The sequence below is a fragment of the Saimiri boliviensis genome, chromosome 18, assembly GCF_048565385.1.
Source record: "Saimiri boliviensis isolate mSaiBol1 chromosome 18, mSaiBol1.pri, whole genome shotgun sequence".
Lineage (NCBI taxonomy): Eukaryota > Metazoa > Chordata > Mammalia > Primates > Cebidae > Saimiri > Saimiri boliviensis.
Window position 1 is genome coordinate 11832371 of NC_133466.1, and position 20948 is coordinate 11853318.

At 38.7% G+C, this 20948-nt stretch overlaps 1 protein-coding gene across 12 annotated transcripts in view; it reads right to left on the reverse strand.

The window, feature by feature from the left end:
• Positions 1–20948, reverse strand: part of ITSN1 (intersectin 1) — a 248418-nt gene that overhangs the window by 161121 nt on the left and 66349 nt on the right. For 10 of the 12 annotated variants that reach the window (XM_074389318.1, XM_074389319.1, XM_074389315.1 and 7 more), the window contains 4 exons: positions 20318–20377; positions 17907–17999; positions 16459–16522; positions 6706–6866 (listed from right to left, as the gene is read on the reverse strand). In XM_074389318.1, coding sequence (XP_074245419.1) covers positions 6706–6866; positions 16459–16522; positions 17907–17999; positions 20318–20345 — 346 coding nt within the window. In that variant the 5' untranslated portion in view covers positions 20346–20377. The other 2 variants (XM_074389316.1, XM_074389317.1) reach the window with 2 other exon arrangements.

The following is a 20948-nucleotide window of genomic DNA, read 5'->3' on the forward strand; positions in this document are numbered from 1 at the left end:
ATTCTCCTGCCTCAGCCTCCTGAGTAGCTGGGATTACAGGCACGTGCCATCATGCCCAGCTAATTTTTTGTATTTTTAGTAGAGACGGGGTTTCACCATGTTGACCGGGATGGTCTCGATCTCTTGACCTTGTGATCCACCCGCCTCGGCTTCCCAAAGTGCTGGGATTACAGGCGTGAGCCACCGCACCCAGCCTAACTTGGGCTTTATCGAGTAAAAGTTTATTAATCACAGTCATCTAGATGTGTGGTTTACAGTTCACATACATACTATCAAGCACATTACCCCACATCTCATTTGGAATCTGATTAACTTTACATATCCACACATAGCAATATGTATCAGGTAGACCTTGTCAGTTTTAGAATTCCAAAATTTTCTAGATTATTTGATAACTATATTTTTAATGTGTTTTTCTTTTAGAAAATTTTTTGTTTTTCTTTTGATAACTATATTGAATTATACTCCAAATCATGGTTTTTGTTTATGTAAGAATGTCAAATTACTCAAGCAATAACTAAGAACAGACAGAAACAAACTAAAAAGTTTTCATGAGCTATTATTCAGACTTTCAAAAGGCTTAACACAGCATATTGTACAACCAGTTAACCTTCAAGATACTTCCCCGCCGCTGTGTTGCAGACTCCTAACCTAAAAGGAGGCTAACCTCAACAAGACACTGAGGAAAAAGACAATTTAAAAAATACTGTTTAATCACCAGATTGGTAAAAAAGACCTTTTAAGCTTCCAAATTTGTTAAAATCTTCTCTTACATAATAATTTTTCCATTTTACGGAAATGGGAAAATTTCTTATCTATCTATCTATCTATCTATCTATCTATCTATCTATCTACATTTAAAAAAAAAAAAGGAAATAAGATCTCACTATGTTGCCCAGGCTGGTCTTGAATTAGAAGCCTCAAGCAATCCTCTGGCCTCAGCCTCCCAAAATGCTGTGATTATAGGTGTGAGCCACTGTGCCTGGCCTACTGTGCTTTAAAAAGTCACTGCAAAAAGACTATCATCCTTTTGACAACTGACTACCTTTTCTGAATGAATAACTTTCTAAATAAATATATCTACCAGAAACTGTATTATGGCTGCCATCACCACTTACTGTAATAAGTCCGCATTCTTGGAATTCTCTCCCCTCTTCCAAGCCTCCAATCAGGCTTTTGACCACATCACTCTACTGAAACTGCTTGTCAAGGTCACTGACAAGCTCATCATATGAAATCTAATCACAACTGTTTTGCCATATTCTTACTCAGTCTCTCAAAAGCAGCTCAAACAACGGAGACTCTCTCCTTCTTGGAACACTTCTTCTTGGAAGTAGGACTACAACCTTCTGCCATTTCACTCTTGTTAGTTTGGTTTCTGGCTCCTTCCCTTTTGCCTGGTCTTTAAATGTCACATCACACCAAGGCCTGGGTCTACACCATCTGCTCCATATAGCTAAGCTTCCCCCTAAGATATCCTCTCCATATCCAAACTGCCCTAGAGCTGACTGATCCTTCCTCTGAGCTCCAGTCATCCCTGTCTCCTTAACATCCCAATTTGGAAATCTAATAGAACGTTCAAAATCACCAAAATGCTTAATTTCTCCTCTAAAACCATTCCTCTTCCTGTTATTCCCATCTCAGTATGCAGTTATGCCATCCATCTAGTTATTCATGCGAAAAGCCTTAATTCTCTTTTTTCATTTCTTATTTCCAATCTATTGACAAGTCCTTTTTACTTTTTCTCCAAAACACAGGCTCTAATGAATCTAATCTGTCCTCCACATTGATTTTTCACCACCAGATATAAATCACCGTTACTTCTTGCCCATGGCAAAAGCCTCCTAACTGATCTCCAGGATTCCATTCTTGTCCCCCTACATTCCAGTCTTCAGATAACACAGCTAAGTCCTATCAACCATGTCACTCTTCTACTTAAACACACTGTTCCTTGCTTGCTTGCTTTTCCTTATGGTCTACCCATGCTTCAGCTACAATGTCCCTCGCACACCTTCCAAACCCCAAGCTGGTTTTTGCCTTAGGACTTTTACAATGGCAGTTCCTTTAGCCTGAAAAGCCTTTCCCCTGGGTCTTCACGTGGCTCTCATCATCTACATCAGATCACTCATCTGCTCAAATATTCTTCCCTGGCCATCCTGTTCCACTGCTTGCTCGCCTGCTCGCGCTCTCTCCTCCCACCTGTTACCCTGTTTCAGTGAACTGACTGCACTTATTCTGACCCAAAAGTATTTATTTCCTTGCTCCCTACAATTTGAAAATAAGATCCACAAAGAAGAATCACTTGAACCCGGGAGGTGAAGGTTGCAGTGAGCCAAGACTGCACCACTGCACTCCAACCTGTGCAAAACGAATGAGACTGCATCTCAAAAATAAATAAATAAAAAGAATGTCTGGCACAGTGGCTCACACCTATAATTCCAGTACTTTGGGAGGCTGAAGAGATCAGATCACAAGGTCAGGAAATCGGGCCCATCCTAGCTAACATGGTGAAACCCTGTCTATACTAAAAATAAAAAAAAAAAGCCAGGCATGGTGGCACACACCTGTAGTCCCAGCTACTCGGGAGGCTGAGGCAGGAGAATCACTTGAACCTGGGAGGCAGAGGTTGCTGTGAGCCAGTATCAGCCACTGCACTCCAGCCTGGGTGACAGAGCAAGACTGTCTCAAAAGAAAAAACAAAAAACAAGAAAAGAAAGTAACATCCATCACAACGGTAGGAACCATGAGGTCTTGCTGGCCAGCATGTTCCAGCAACTAGGACACACAGTAGGGGCTTACAAAACACCAGTTTAATCCAATAATACCATGTACTCTGGCAAAACAAAAACCAAGCAAAAGAAAAATAGACTTCTCCTGTGTAAGTTGGGTCCAGAACCAAAGAAGAATTATGCTGAATGCAAACACAAATGGTGAAAGAAAGTACCACGTCTACTCACAGAATTTCCTAGAATACAAAATTCTACTTTGAGTGCCCTCAGGCAAGTCACTGTATCACTGCACCCCATTTCTCTCTCTTCTCTATGGGGGAGTTGAACAAAATTATTGTTCAGACCCCAGCCTGAGCCTTAATTCAACCAGTGTTAACAACTACATTAAAAATAGGTGAGACTGGGTGCTGTGTTTTATGCTGTATTCTCAAGATGGGAGGATTACTTGAGATTAGAAGTTGGAGGCCAGTATGGGCAACACAGCAGGACTGTATCTACAAAAAAAATTTTTTTAATTAGTTCAGTATGGCGGTGCATGACTGTAGTTCCAGCTACACAGGAGGCTGAAGCAGGAGAAACGCTTGAGCCTAGGAATTAGAGGCTGCAGTGAGCTATGATCATGCTACTGCACTCCAGTCGGGGCAACGTAGTAAGATCTGTCGCAAAACAAAACCAAACACATGCACTCAAGGAACTCTGCAAGAGTGACACGCCATGTTACCCAGTTGGTTTGGTGATAATGAAGGCAGGGAGACAGTAATTTTAAAAAACCTAAAGCCTTTCGATAAACTGTAGCTTTGGACAGGTTCTACCTCCTTTGTTACAAATAAAGCCTTAAGCAAAATGTTTAATTTTTTAGAATCCCAGTTCCCTCATTTATATAACAGGGCTAATAAATTCTGCATACATTTGAGGGATATCATTGTGATCAAATAAAATATTATATGTGAAGGCACATACTATATGTAAGGGCAAGGAAATGCAGAGTCAAGTTTTTGTTTTGTTTTTTGAGATAGGGTCTGGCTCTGCCACCCAGGTTGGAGTGCAGTAGCACAATCTCAGCTCACTGCAATCTCCACCTCTTGGGCTCAAGCCATCCTCCTCTCCCAGTCTTCCAAGCAGCTAGTACTACAGGCGAACACCACCATACCCGGCTAATCTTTTTATTTTTTTGTAGAGATGGGGTTTTGCCATGTTGCCCAGCTTGGTCTCAAACTCTGTAACTCAAGCGATCTACCCACCTCGGCCTCTCAAAGGGCTGAGATTATACGTGTGAGCCACCGCACCTGACCAATAATTTTAAATATTAATGAGAAAACAGGCCGAGTGTGGTGGCTCATGCCTGTAATCCCAGCACTTTAGGAGGCTGAGGCAGGTGGATCACCTGAGGTCACAAGTTCAAGACCAGCCTGAACAACATGGTGAAACCCTATCTCTACTAAAAATACAAAAATTAGCTGGGTGTGGTGGCATGCACCTGAAGTCCCAGCTACTCGGGAGGCTGAGACAGGAGAATTGCTTGAACCCAGGAGGTAGAGGTTGCACTGAGCCGAGATCATGTCACTGTACTCCAGCCTGGCAACTGAGCAAGACTCTGTCACAAGAAAAAAATAATAACAATAGTAATAAATTATTTTATTCTCAAATGGCTGAATGAACTGTAAAAAATATATGTATATTGCCCTAGATTGAGCTGAGAAGTGGAACTAGCAAACACTAGCAAAGACTAGATCTTTGAGTAAACTTGGGCAAACTTGATCAGGATCATGTACTAGTAACTTCTCCTATGTCCTGATATCCTTCATGGTTTAGCCTCTTCAAAATCATTTATGGAGAACATCGATGTGATGAGAACGAGGTGAGGAAAGACAGGAAGTCTGGAGGAAGAGCAATGGGCTGCTTAGCAGATTATTAGAGCAGAAATTCTGGCAGATTTCCCTTCCTAACAGTAGCAGGTTACTTAATGACTGTCAAACCTCAGCAGGAAGGTCACTACCTCCTGAAACTAAATCAGCAATAGCTCCATAGTTGGAATTCTGATGGCAGAGTGGAATAAGAGGAAATAAATTAAATGTTATAGGAAAAATTACTAACCCCCGGTTTGAGAGAAAAAGAAGAAATGGGATGCCTCCAGTCATCTGACCTTTTCTCCACTATGAGATTTCTTCTTGCAGCATTGGAAGAAAGCCAATAGAAAACCAAACACCGTTTTTTTTGTTTGTTTGTTTGTTTGTTTTGTTTTGTTTTTAAGACAGGGTATCACTTTGTCACCCAGGCTGGGATGCAGTAGTGTGATCTTGGCTCACTGCACACTTGACCTCTTGTGCTCACGTGATCCTCCAGCCTCAGCTTCCCAAGTAGCTGAGACTACAGGCACATGCCGCATTGCCTGGTTAATTTTTAAATTTTCAATAGAGACAACAACTTGTTATGTTGCCAGGCTGGTCTCTAACACCTGGGCTCAAGCAATCCTCCTGCCTTGGCCTCCCAAAGTGTTAGGATTACAGGCATGAGCCACTGTGTTCAGCCCCAAACACCCTTTAGCTGTTTTAACACCTGGGTCCTGACCAAAGATTGGCTACAGAGGCCTTCAGAGATTTAGAGCAAGTTCCACTTAAATTAGCTGGTTAACTAAAGGCTAAACACTGTGAGCAGACACTGGACAAGATAAACAATGGCCCCAGACATGTAGAGGCTGATGCAGTGTTCACATCTGCTCTTCTTACCTTTGCTAATACATGGATTTTTCTTTCTTTTCTCAAACCACAATTTGCCTCAAGATCTTCCCCAAACCCTTTCCCTTACAAAAACCAGCCTTGTGGCTAAATCTTACTCAAAGAAAGGCAATACATTGTTTTTCATAGGAAACCTAATAAGTAAAACTAGAGTATTTCTGTATCTTAACTTATCATAGTATCTGAGACACCCTGAATTACTGTTGACTGCCCCCTTCCAAATCTATTTCACTTTATCATTTATCACCAGCTGTCTGAGGATGAAGAGAGGAAAAGAAACTCTAGCCACAATTTTCATGTTTTGTTTTAAACTGTTAAAGAACCTCCCCATGAAGATGTTAGATTTGATTACTGTGATGTCCAATCAATCTAAATAATTAAAGTCCAGAATGAGAACAGAAAGCAGAACTGTTGATCTCAGTCAACTAATTAACCAATTAACTTATTTTAAAAAATACCTGTTTAAAAGATAATTTTTTATGGAATTACGTTTGTTTGTTTGAGACAGAGTCTTGCTCTGTCGCCCAGGCTGGAGTACAGTGACGCGATCTTGGCTCAGTGCAGCTTCCATCTCCCGGGTTCGAGCGATTCTCCTGCCTCGGCCTCCTGAGTATCTGGGACACACACCACCATACCCAGCTAATTTTTTATATTTAGTAGAGATGGGGTTTCGTCATGTTGGTGAAAGTGCTGGGATTACAGGCATGAGCCACCATGCCCAGCTGGAATTATGTTTTTAATCAGGATAAAAATGTTTATTTTTCCTCTATTCCATTTTGTTCTAAGAATTTAATGTGACCAAGTGACTCAATACTGTGATTCAAAATATATATTTCTAGATACCATAATCCAAAGAAATTGTTTATGCACAAGGAGAAACAGACATTATGGAAACTGAAAACCAAAAGAAGTATGCAACAACCTGAAAGAGCAACAGAAGAGCAGGAAAAAAAAAAAAAAAAAAAACAGAAGCTACAGCAGCGGACTGCAAGCTTGTTCCTTTTCCCCTGACTGACAGCCTGCACCTCTGCTTTCATTATGATTACTTTACATGCTAGGGTTCAAATGTGAACATGCTCCTTCTCCTCAGCACTATCTTCCTGCACAGGGCCATCATTTTTTCAGACAGAATTACCTCCTAGATTTTCAGAATGTTATAAACTATGATGGGAAAAAAAGGAAAACATTTATTTTTAAAATATATAACAAAATGCACAAAACCAATTCATTTTCAGACTTACCAAATGCTGGTGCACTAGAAATAGCAACTGGTTGCTGTTTCATGACAGGGGGAAGTGCAGAGGGTAGCTGATATCCCTGTAGCTTGAGTTTTATAAGTTTCATAGCTATGGAAAACTCCACTTGATCCATTCTTCCATCATTATTCATGTCAGCTAGTGCCCTGCAAACCGACAGCATGGACTGAGAACAACTGTGACCATAAAAGAACCTTTCCAAAACCACCACTCCCACCAAGCGAAAACAAAATAATTAGCACCCTTACCCCTAGGGAGAACAACAGAAAACATTAACTGTTTACCAAGCTTCAGGGAATAGCCTGTAAATACTGGCAAAGTTTTATATAAACATAAAATATCTTTCACTCTGCTACTTTACCAGGTAACTTTCAGCCCCAGTGTGAGGATTTGTTCTTTAGACATCGAAAGGGGTTTCTTTCTGAAGTGATGAAAACATTCTACAGTTAGATGATAGTGACTGTTGCACAACTCTGAATAAACTGAAACCAATGAATTTGACACTTTAAATGACTAAATTTTATTATATGAATTCTTTCAGAATAAAGCTATTAGAAAAGAAAAAGATTTAGAAACAGAGAATGTTACTGCTAGAGATACTTAGATTGTAGTAACTTCTCTATGGAGTTCTGAAAACCTCAGCGTGGGAACACGACATGACCTACCTATGCTATGCTAGGGTTACTAAACTATAATGCTACTATACCTCTAAAGCTCTTGAAACTAACTTTTCTTTAGAATTGTGCTCCATATCACTCAACAATATTGTAACTCAGCTTACAAAATGTGTTTGCTATTTGAAATGGTGCTCAAATATACGTGGTCCAAGTACAACCCATAATGAGCTTTAATGTAAAGTATTTTCTTTCAAAGAAGAGTAAGCAAAAGGACTCACTTCTTGGCCTTTTGCTAAGATCAAGTGTAGAAGGCCAAGCAAAAGAAATGAAAGTTTGTCCTTGTAAATGGAAATGACATTATGTCAAACTGTGCATATTCATGATTTAACCTCTTCTGCATAAAAAAGCCTTATTCGGATTTTATTTCTTTTAATCTAGATGGTAAAAGCATAAGGATTTATTTTTTTTAATCAATGTTACAAAAAATGTATTTGAAAGATCTAAAGACAACAGTTCATTTAAAATACCATGACTAGCCGTTTTTTAGACTGAGCCATATCCAGATAGTGTTCACAAAAAAAATTAAGTTACACAGAATTTCATCATGCATAGCCAGAGTTAAAGAAAGAAAATGTGAGGGTGGGCAGGGGAATAGCAAAAAAAAAAAAAAAAAAAAGAGAAAGAATGAATGAATGAATGAAAGAAAACCTAACACAATAAAAAGCATGGCATAAGAAAAAGATAAAAAATCTCTAAAAGTGATCAAGACTATAAAAGTCGGCACAATCATTCAGAAAATAAAGATCATAAAGCAGGAAATGGAGCCCTGTGGTTCCGGAAACCTTTTTGCCTGCTGGGAGTTCTCCACTTCGGTAGTCAAGGGCCCTTCAGCAAACCATGCCAGTGGAAATTGAATTCCTCTCAATACTTGTGAACCTGAGCATCACTTTTCATTTTGTTGTTATTTGAATTGCCATGTCTATGAACGGTTTATTCAAATCCTTTGCCAAATTTTCTATATACTGCATGTCTTTTTGTTGTCAATTTATAAAAGCTCACAGAGTATCACAAATTAACTGTTTATCTGCAGATGGCTGAAAGATATTTAAAAATTCATTTTGTTGATTTATGTATATTTACAGCATAGAAATTCTATATTTTCCTATGTAAAATATTCTTTCTTCATATGATTAGATGGTTTTTAGTCCTTGATTTTCTAACATTATACTATTTTATTACATTTTAATCCTTAAACCAATAATTGTGTGGGATGGGGGAATTATCCCAGGGTTCAACCGTATTTCTTCATGTATTCCTAGCTTTTCCAGTAACAGTTATTAATTAATCCATCTTCTTGTCACTGAACTAAAATAAATTTTTATCATGTATTAAATATTCCTATGAAGTGGGAACTATTTCTGGATTATCTGTTCTGACTGACGATTTCCAGGTCAACATTACAATGATCTACCTGATTTATACTGGCTCTCTGGTATACTGTGATTTAAGGTCTGGGAAAGTTTTTTTTTTTCTTGGTTATTCACGGATGTTTATTTTCCTATGAACTTTTAGATAATTTTATCTATTATACAAACAGCCTTAACCGGGATCCAAAAACTGCCCCAGAAGGGGATTTTTGGAGAGTTGATTAAACCAAAAATGCTTTTGCAGCAATAATTTTCCTAACCAAAGAAAAGAGACTCTTTCCATTTGTTCAAATATACTAATATTTCCTTTAATAAAATTGTATCACTTTTTTCATATAAGTAATATACTTTTCTTGCTAAATGTATTCTGAAGAATTTTATCATTTTTGCCAGAATTTTAGATGAAACATTCACCATTTCCATTTTTTAGGTGCTTATTTCAAGCACAGAGAACATTTTTTATTTCAAAAAATTATTTAGGCTGTATTTAGTTATCCTACCAGACTCCTAGGAGTCTTATTAATTTTTAAAACTAAAATCTCTTGGGTTTACTAAGCATACAATCACATAACTAGAAAAAAATGAACATTATCTTTCTTTTCCAATATTTAAGCCAATCTTTTTATTTATTTATTTATTTATTTTTTGAGACAGCCTCACTCTGTCAACAAGGCTGGAAGGCAGTGGCTCGATCTTTGCTCACTGCAACCTCTACCTCTGGGTTCAAGTGATTCTTCTGCCTCAGCCTCCAGAGTAGCTGACATTACAGGCGCCCACCACCACACCCAGCTAATTTTTGTATTTTTAGTACAGACGGGGTTTCACCATGTTGACCAGGCTGGTCTCCAGCTCCTGACCTTATCGTCGGCCAGCCTTGGCCTCCCAAAGTGCTGGGATTACAGGTGTGAGCCACTGCACCCAGCTAGGCCAATCTTTTTTATTGATCTTATTGCCTCTAAGGCATTACTGAATGCCTTCTTGCTCAGTTCTGAATTTAAATGAAATAGATTTACTAGAATTAATAGTTTAATAGATTTCATTGTTTTGAATGACATCCAATAGTGATTTCTGGAAAGTAATGTAAACTAAAAACAAAATTCCAAGCCCCCCAAGCATCTGAATGGACCCTTCATCTCAGCCAAAGGCATCCCAACGTTAACATAAAAATCTAGTTTACACCATGATGTGAAGGGGGAATAGTACATGCCTGATTATACCTTCCTCTCTTTGGGAATTCAGGCCCAGCTGACCAGCATTAGCATTAACACAGGCCTTAAGAATGATAAAACAGGCTCTTAAAGTCTGATAAGAAACATTTACAACCTACTTTCTCTGAAGTCTACTACCTGGAGGCTTCAACCACAAAACTTTGTTCTCCAAAATCGCTTATGATAACCCAGACATTTCTTTCTATTGAATCCAGCTCTTCGGATAATAACTCTTTCAGGCAGTGGCTCATGCTTGTAATTCCAGCACTTTGGGAGGCCAAGGCGGATCACTGGAGGTTGGGAGTTCAAGACCAGCCTGACCAAAATGGAGAAACCCCAACTCTACTAAAAATACAAAACTTAGCCAGGTGTGGTGGTGCATGCCTACACTCCCAGCTACTCAGGAGGCTGAGGCAGGAGAATTACTTAAACCTGGGACGCAGAGGTTGTGGTAAGCCACGATCGAGCCATTGCACTCCAGCCCAGGCAACAAGAGCCAAACTCCATCTCAAAAGTAAAAAATTAAACACACACACACACACACACACAAATTCTTTCAATGAAATGCCAATAAAAAAATCTTGAATCCACCTATGACCTGGAAGCCTTGTTTCCAAGTGTCCCATTGTTCCAGACCAAAATAATGTACATTTTACATGTATTGATTGATGTTTCATGTCTCCCTAAAATGTGTAAAACCACATTGTATACTGACCACCCTGGGCAAATGTTCTCAAGATCTCCTGAGGGCTGTGTTACAGGCTATCGGTCATTCACAGCTGGCTCAGAATAAATCTTTTCAAGTATTTTACAGTTTGACTCTTTTCATCAATAGCAATCTCAGATATTTAAGTAGTTTCTACTTATTAGAAACGGTTACTGTATTTTTCATCAGGTGCCTAATCTGTAATTGCCGATCTGATTACAAGTTTTCTGCTTCCTTTTAGATGCGGAAATAATGACTAGTAGTGTTGATAGACTTTCTAGATTCTGAACCAATCTTGCACCTCTGGCATAAAGTTGGTCATGGTGTATTCTTTTCATACATTGTGGAATTCTATTTGCTAAGATTTTTATTTTTTATTTTTTGCATTTATGTTCATAATTGAAACTGGTTTCTGGTTGCTTTATTTTTGTACTACCTTTCAGGTTTTATAAAGGAAATTAAATAAAATGAAATGGTGAACTTCCTTCTTTGCTAAGTATTTTTTCAAAGACATTCAATTATTTAAAATGGTTTGGGGCAATAGTTCCCATTAACCAAAATCAACATCAACATGCATACTAAAACCAATCAGCCAGGCAGGTCCCCTCCCCCTATTCCCCACAACACTGCCCAATATGGTCTCTGGTGAGAAACAGGAATATCCAATGTGATATAATGAGCAGATTATCGGAGAAGACTTTAGGTAATGGCTTAATTAGACTCTAAAGGCTTCCTACAGAAGTGTTTCCATGGGTGAGAAGAAACGTAATCATGAGGTTCTAGGGACTTGACTTTAAACCACACACCACAATCCCAACATTTAGTTGAGAATGTCATGATACTCAAAACATGCTTTTCTCAATTAATGTTATGGAAATATGGCAGTTACAGCTGGGAGTGGTGGCTTATGCCTGTAATCCCCAGTACTCTGGGAAGCTGAGGCAGGCGGATCATGAGGTCAGGAGATTGAGATCATCCTGGCTAACATGGTGAAACCCTGTCTCTACTCAATATACAAAAAATTAGCCAGGCATGGATGCAGTGGCTTACACCTGTAATCCTAGCACTTTGGGAAGCTGAGGTGGGTGGATCACCTGAGGTCAAGAGTTTGAGACCAACCTGACCAACATGGTGAAACCCCGTCTCTACTAAAAATACAAAAATTAGCTGGGCTTGGTAGTGGGCACCTGTAATCCCAGCTACTCAAGGGGCTGAGACAGAAGAATCGCTTGAACCTGGGAGATAGAGGTGGTGGTGAGGCAAGATTGCAGTGAACCCAAATCGTGCCACCGCCCAGCCTGGGTGACAGAGCAAGACTTTGTCTCAAAAAAAAAGTAATCCAGAGGCTGTTTGGAGACTAGAATCTACAGGGGCAAATGTGAAAGAGAGAATCCAGTCCAGATACTTGAACAGTGGGCCCAGGTGAGATGACAGGTTAGGATAGTAACAGTAGAGACAGAAAGAAGTGGCCAGATTAGGGGTAAGGTCTGTAAATGGAGTCATGCTGATGGACTGGGTGTGCAGGGTGAAGAAAAGAGAGAAATCAAGTGTAGTTACCAGGTGTTGGTTTGGGGAGCCAGATAGATAGTTGCTATCTCAGTTCAATGCCATAAATTTGAGATGATAAAGACTTAGGAATGAGGGATGGAGGAGAGGGGATCAAGAGTCCAGGACACCTTCTTCTTCTTCTTCTTTTTTTTTTTTTTTTGTATGAGTTTAGCAAATTGATCTTGTTGGGACTGAAGGCCCTTCTGACACATACTCAGAAGTGTCTTAAAAGAGTACAAACTATTAATGTATGGCTGTTTGCCCTGACCCACCCATTCTGAACCAGATCATAGAGTTGATCTAATCCTTGCCTTCATGTATCTGGCTCCCTTCTTTCCTCTCAGGGCCTATTTCCAGGTAGTGTTCCCTCACTCCCCCTTTTCTTTCCATTTCTGCAGCCCTCCATCTCAGATTTCAAAGCCCTCATCCAGTCTCTTTCCCCCTATCTGTCTTTCCTTCCTGTATATTCTGGCTCCTGTCTATTCCCTCTGCTTTTATTCTCCTCCCTTGCACTTCAATTGCCAAAAGGATATCTGCCAACCTCCTTCCAGCTCCTTATTAATAAGACAATTTCTAGGAAGATGTATCATCTTTGGCCATGGTTGTAATTTGGCATTACACACACTAACTTGACTCCATCCTCTAAGAATTCAGATTTTCTTATATTAATTGGAAGTCAGCTAGGAGAGACAAGAAGTCCCCAAAGCATTAACAGATTACAGTTCAAAAGCTCACAAATTAGTTAACTGGAATACAGTTTCAAACATAATAAAGGTTTCTAACATATACTACCCACCCATCAGTTCATATCACTCAAATATTTGAAACAAAGTCCAGAATAAAGTAAGTAAAGCTCAGAGACAGAAACTAGACATAGTTCCCAATTCTCAATCCAAACCTCTCTTCTTTGCTGGGTACAGTGGCTAATGCCTATAATCCCAGCATTCTGGGAGACTGAGGCGGGCAGACTGCTTGAGTCTAGGAGTTCAAGACCAGTCTCTCGGCAACATGGCAAAACCCCATCTCTACGTTAAAAAAATTAGCTGGGTGTAGTGGTGCATGCTGGTAGTCTTAGCTACTCAGGAGGGTGAGGTGGGAGGATTGTTTGAGCCCAGAAGGTTGAGGGTGCAGTGAGCTATGATCACACCACTGCACTCCAGCCTGGGTGACAGAGTAAGATCTTGTCTCAAAAACAAACGAAAAATTATCTTCTTCCCCAGATGACTGATACAGGACTGCCTAAAACTTCAGAGTGAAACTCACTCCTCTCTCTACCAAAAGGAATAAGGACTTACCCTGAGACCCTACCAGAAAAATCACAGAAAAACACAAGATTAGCATAGGGGTTACAGGGGGCTGCTTCTTTAGATCAGCTACTCTTACTTGAAATTTTAAAAACCTAGGCTTGGCCAGATGCGGTGGCTCACGCCTGTAATCCCAGTACTTTGGGAGGCTGAGGCGGACAGATCACTTGAGGTCAGGAGTTCGAGACCAGCCTGGCCAACATGGTGAAACCCCATCTCTACTAAAAATACAAAAATTAGGTGGGCATGGTGGTGGGTGCCTGTAATCCCAGCTACTTGGGAGGCCGAGGCAGGAGAATCACTTGAACCTGGGAGGCAGAGGTTGCAGTGAGCCGAGATAGTGCCACTGTACTACAGCCTGGGTGACAGAGCAAGACTCTGTCTCAAAACAAACAAACAAAACAAACAACAACAACAAAAAAAACTCCTAGGCTTTAAGAGATCAAGTACTGCCTAGGGTTACTATGTGAATAAATATCAATCAGCTCAGTTCAAAGACAGATCTTGTTAAACTCATACTTTGCACTGCATTATCTCATCATCTGGGCAGGCTATCAGTGGTTCATGAAATTTCCAACGACGTTTCAAAGATATTTCTTTTGGGAAAAGAGATTTATGACATTTTTTGATAGTAAAATATGCCATCACAAACTTATTTAGCAAAATGTCAGACAAAAATCAAAGACAAAAAAAATACTTTTTTGATTCAATCTAAGACTGCCAAATTACCATCTTTAATGAAAATGGTCACTATAAAAACCTGACTTTAGGCCACTAAGGTAAAAATAGTTTCGAAAGTTAAGACAACTACAACTGTTTTTAGAAAAGTTAAGACAATTGTTTTTACTTTTTAGAGACAGGGTCTTGCTCTGTCACCCAGGCTAGGAGGCACAATCATAGCTGACTGCAGCCTCAAACTCCAGGGCTCAAGCCATCTTCCCACTTCAGCCTGCCTAGCAGCTAAGACTACAGGCATGCACCACCATGCCCAGTTAACTCAAAATAATTATTTTTCGTAAAGATGAGGGCTCGTTATGTTGCCCAGGTTGGTCTCAAACACCTGGGCTCAAGCAATCCTCCTACCTTGGCCTCCCAAAGAGCTGAGATTACACCCAGCCAAATGTTACTTTTTTCAGTTAAGACAGTTGTCATTTCCAGGCATGGTGGTCACACCTATAATCCCAGCACTTTGGGAGGTAAGGCAGGAGGATGGCTTGAGTCCAGGAGTTCGAGACCAGCATGGGCAACACAGCAAGATCCCATCTCTTAACAGTCCCTGGCCTGTAGTAGAAATCTGATAAATAATGTTTTAATGTTGAAAGAATAAATGAATTTTCAAAAATTGAGAATGCGACATAAAAGCATAATCCAGTAGAGGAAGTGAAATATGGGAAAGAAGGTTCCAGTGAGAGGTCCTGATGGTGTGAAACATGATCATGTATGAGATGCAAAACAGAGGAAGCTTACTACAACTCACACAGGTGCCACAGGTCTCTTGCGTCTAAAACCTTGACGTTTAACTGACAGAACAGCACTTCTGTGCTCACTTGTGCATGACTTCTTACTTATGGGCTGTTTCTCCATCTGAGACTTTTACTTTACTAAAATATAATTCCAAAATCGCTTGGCTATCTGAGTTTTCTAGCTCTAATAGATCAGAAGTTAGAATCAGAATGGCTTCATAGGAGCAAGCACACTAGGTTTAAAGAGACAGTCTAACAGCCAATATGCTGACAACCAGGAAAAAGAAAATAAAGCAGACCCAAAAAAAGCACAGGGATCTGGTATCATTTCATTTCATTTCAAATATATCCAAATACACACACACATATATATATCCCATGAAAGTTCTGCTATTTCAGGACAGAGTTACTGATTTTCATGATGACATTTCATCAAGAAAAGCTTAGATTGTGTTCTGTAGACTCTGCTTAAAAGAAACAAAAAGCTCTGTCAACCTTTATTAATTCCCATAAGATTATAAATTAAAAGGCTTGGTCACTTAAGAGGACAAAGTAATTAGCTGAAAAATTTAGTTATGTGGAATACCCAGTCCCTGGAGATGATACCTTTTGGGGCTTTATTTTGAGGGCCTATTATGTGCCATGAGCCACAGTAAGCCCTTGGTTTTTCTGCTAATCTTCTCAACAACTCTCACAAAACTATATGCATTCCTATTTTCTAGATTAGAAAACTGAGGTCAAAGAGAGTAACTGTATCTCCAAAGCAGAGACACTGAAAATGGTACAGCTGGGATTCAAACTCAGGTGTACGACTAGAAATCATGTGCTCTTTCTTTATAGCAAGCTGCCTTCATATCGCTTACTTAGGGAAGTGAAGTATTAAGCACACTTAGTGAAAAAATGAGGCATCTTACAGGACAACAGAAGTCAGCATGGCTCTCCAAAGCCATGATCCTAGAATCCAAAACTGTATTTGCTACCGTTTTTATTATACTCTCTGTATTTTCTGTGGCTTAAGAGATTGAATGTCTATTTGCAATAGTCAAAGAATTCAACATTATCTATTGATATTACGTATTCACCATGCACTAACTCTCAAATATTTCCTTTACCTTTTATTCTTCAATGAAATATAAAAAATCATTCCAGTATAAAGCAAGAAATGTGGGCCATCCAAATAAATATGGGTGATATGGATGAAGCCAAAAACTAGTGAGAGAACACCAAAATTTAGATGTCTTTGTGGAAATTTAACTATTTGACAGTGTTGTCATTCAAATGTCACCATTTTGTTTTAGTTCCATATTAGAAAGACACTTTTCAGACATAATTTTCTGGTAAGAAGTAACAAGGTATTTCAGGCTAGAGATATATGTTCTCCTTTTATAACATAAGAAATCATACTACCAAAAAGAACTAAACAATATTTTATTTTGCCACCTGCTTATGTAAAATTCCAACTTACCATATCTGTGCTAAAACAGGTTGAGGTAACCCAGATTGAAAAAAAAAGTTTCTAGCTTGATCACCTGTAAATTAAATAGAAAATTAAAGTTTCAGAAAAAAAAAAAAAAAAAAAAAAAGCTGACAGAAATCCTCTAATAGCAAAATTACAAAATTTAAAAAGAGGCTGGTTATATTATAAATACAGACTTGAGTGTGTTATAAAACTCCAAGGATAAGCCCATAGGCAACGGTAAAAGAATCCAACAGCACTGACTTTAGAATTTAACACTTTAAAAAATCATCTCAAAAAGGGCCTACCATTTGCTGGCATAGATTTTCCACTTTAATTAATCTGCTATTAACTAAGATATTAACAGCTACCCATTGTGCAAAAGCACATTTACAGGAATCCTTAGGAAACTGATGAACCATACTTTCACTTCATTGCCATTCCCAATACCTATACTTCAAATTCTGGGTACTTCTGATATAATTATGAAGAATAAGTAAAAATGACTAAGAATTACACCTGAGGTCAGGTGTTCAAGACCAGCCCGGCCAACACGGTAAGACCCTATCTCTATTAAAAATACAAAAAATTAGCTGGGCATAGTAGCGGGTGCCTGTAATCCCAGCTAATCAGGAGGCTGAGGCAGAAGAATCACTTGAACCCAGAAGGTGAAGGTTGCAGTGAGCCAAGATCACACCACTGCACTTCAGCCTAGACAACAAGAGCGAAACTCCATCTCAAAACAAAAACAAAAACAAAAACAAAAAAAATAAAGAATCACATCCATTATGAACAGGTAATAAAAGAGAATAACGGTACAAACACACACACAAAAAACCAATTCCCCAGGCAATAAAGATCCTATTTTTTCTAAAGTGAATTCTTAAAAAACAATCAAACAAGAAAATTAGTTTGTTTATTTATTTTTTTTGAGACGGAGTTTCGCTCCTGTTACCCAGGCTGGAGTGCAATGGCGCGATCTCGGCTCACCGCAGCCTCCGCCTCCTGGGTTCAGGCAATTCTCCTGCCTCAGCCTCCAAAGTAGCTGAGATTACAGGCACCTGCCACCACACCCAGCTAATTTTTTATTTTAAGTAGTGGCGGGGTTTCACCATGTTTGCCAGGCTGGTTTGGAACTCCTGACCTCAAGTGATCTGCCTGCCTCAGCCTCCCAAAGTGCTGGGATTAGAGGTGTGAGCCACTGGTCCCTTGCTCTTAATCAGTTTCCACAAATTATATGCACAAAACAAGTGGTTTGACATGCACCAAAAATTGCAAACAAAGTATGAATCCATCATGTGTAAAACAACTGTAAAAAGACAGGCTGCTCAAGGTTAAGGCAAAATAGGTAAATGTCTCTCCTTGGTTATATTTGCCCACCTTGGCTTTATATAACAGTTTCCACAGACATCTGCACTACTGATAAGTAAGAATGATAAAATGCTGACTCTGATTACCAGTAATAAATCCAGATATTGGCTTTAAACTATGGAACTGCTGATCATGCTTCGCTCTTTCCTCTACAGTTATGGCCCAGATATCCAGGCTGCCTAAAATCCAAAGAAAAGACAAACAAATTATTCAGTGAGAAAAGGAAAACAAAATGCTCTCACACACTATTTCCACAGCACTTCAAGATTCTGTCAATGTATTATAAAGGCCTGATAAATTCACATCTGCTTGTCCTTGGAAGTTTTGCATATAAAGTTAGAAAATTAAGTATAAAACAGGACACAAAATGTAAGAAACAGAAAGAGAGAGAGAGAATGAGAGAGAAAGAAAAGAAGAGGCACACATTCCTTTTTTTAGAAACTTGTCCTATAATCCCATAGTTAGCAAGATTATAGCAAATTAATCATTTACTTACATAAACCCAAGCAACAGAATAAATTAACCTAAACTTAAAACTGCACTCTCAAGTGCCTTAAATGCCACAGGCAAAAAGCTATGAAAGAAGAAGTTGAGTGTGATTAATATCCATAAAAATCTTTTGGGGAGTGATTAAAATAATAGATTGTGGTGATGGTTGCACAATTCTATAAATTAACTAAAAATTATCATACAGTTAAAGCTAGCAAATTTTATGGAATATAAATTACATTTCACTAAAGCTGTTTTAAAAACTGGGTATCTCAGTGAGCAGGAAGCAGAGTTAAAAAAAAAAGTGGGGGTGGGGGATGTCCTGATATGAAATAATAGCCAAAAAGAATGGGTTTTAGGTTTTCCTTCAGTTTCAGCTCTTAGACTTACTAGATGTCCACTTACGACCAAGATCTTGCTGACTTTAGTCCTAGGTCTTCTCAAACTGACTAAAATAATTCTAGATTATATACAGGGAAAACTTTCAAAAGCTCGGACACTTTCCACAAAACTGGGAATACATGATATGTATGTTTCACACAAGATGTGAATGTGCCCAGCACACAAGCAAAAACGTCCAAACATTGCATCTCTCCTCTCTACAGGGTCTGGTATGACACTGACAGATACAGTAGGAACCTAGAACAGTATTTACTGTGGGGATGAAGTGGTGTCCAAGACGGAGATGACCCCCTCCCTCACAGGCCTCACAGTTCTAAAATTTCTAGAAGAAATTTTTACTGCCCTGTCAGAATTCATCCCTAGAACTATAAACAAAAACCAAAAATTGCAGTTATTAAGAAGGGGAACAAAAATAAAACAGAATAACTAATAATTTCGAAAAGTTTACAGATCTCTGTACCAGAATCGCATTGAGACTTTTACTCTCTTCAATGATGAGATTAGACAGCTTTCAAGAGTAACCCATTAATATGGATTTTTAATAGGTATTTTTAATTAGTATTTTTGTTTAAAAAATAACTTAAAAAAAATTTGGCTATAAGCAAGAACATTTAACAATTTCTTAGTGACCTTAGAAAAAATTACCCAAAAAACACATTTTATGCAGTCTGATATGTTTCAAACTTTAGTTTATCTAACTAGAGTAAAACCAAAAAAAAAATGTCAAGCTTCAAATCCAGGCTTTGAAAAAGTGTAAATGACCCCATCACTTCAACAAATAACTTGCTGATAAAAAAACAGAGGAGTGGGGGCAAATTCACTAAGAGACTTGGGAAAAATATGACCTAATTTCAATGGTTATACCTTATTTGGGTCCCAATTTAAACAAACAAACCATCACAAGAAATGTCTCAAGACTATCGAGGAAATGTATAAAGACTATAAGGTACAGACTAGATATAGCAAGCATTTTACAGGTGTGATAATATGGTATTGCAAAACCTTTTTTTGTTTTTTGAGATGGAGTCTTGGCTCTGTTGCCCAGGCTGGAGTGCAGTGGCACGATCTCAGCTCACTGCAACCTCCACCTCCCAGGTTCAAGCGATTCTCCTGCCTCAGCCTCTCAGGTAGCTGGGACTACAAGCACCCACCACCATGCCCGGCTAATTTTTGTATTTTTAGTAGAGACGGGGTTTCACCATGTTGGCCAGGCTGGTCTTGAACTCCTGACCTCAGGTGATCCACCCACCTCAGCCTCCCAAAGTACTGGGATTACATGCGTGAGCCACCTCGCTCAGCCCAGTATTATAAATTTTTGTAGGTGTTATAATGGTACTGAAGTTACATCTTTAAACATTTTCTTATCTTTTAGGTACACATACTAAAATATTTATAGATGAAATGATATGATGCCTGGGAGATGCTCCAAAAGAATCCAGATGAAACAATATTGGGCATGAGTTGATAATTAATGAAACTATATGATGGAATATATGAAGGCTGCTTATATTATTTTTTCTACTTTTAATTTTAAATTTGCCATAATATCAAGTTTTTAAAATCTGGTTCCAAAGTACATTAAAAAAGGAAATTTCTGAAAACTTACCACCAAAAGGTGTTGGAAACTGAGCCATGGTTCTGTTACTTTTACCTTGCTAATCGACGCCTGTAATTGAAATGCAACATTTAAGTTTATGAAAACTTTATTCCTGTATAATCATAAACACACCAACATGCTGTCTTAAATGGTCAGAAGACAAATACTAGAGTTAGAGCATAGCTCTACAATTAAGGAATTCATTCATTTGTGTGTTACTTTTTAAATATACAGTTGTCCCTCATTATCCTAGGAAGACTGGTTCTAAGACCTCCTATGGATAAAACAAAAATCCATAGATCCTCAAGTCCCTGATATAAAATGGCACAGTATTTGCATATAAACTAAGCACATCCTCTTGTATACTTTAATCTCTAGATTACTTACAATACTTAATATAATATAAATGCTATGTAAACAACTGTTATACTATATTGCTTAAAAGTCTGTACATATTTAGTACAAACACAATTTTTTCCCCCGTATGTTTTCAATCTGTTGTAGGTTAAACCCTGAACTTCGTGTAACCCATGGATACAGAGGGCTGACTGTGCCTTTTTCTTAACCATCTATAAATACCAGTGCATCTAGTTGATGGTTATAATCACAGCTTCTTTTCATTGAGCACTTAGTACATGCT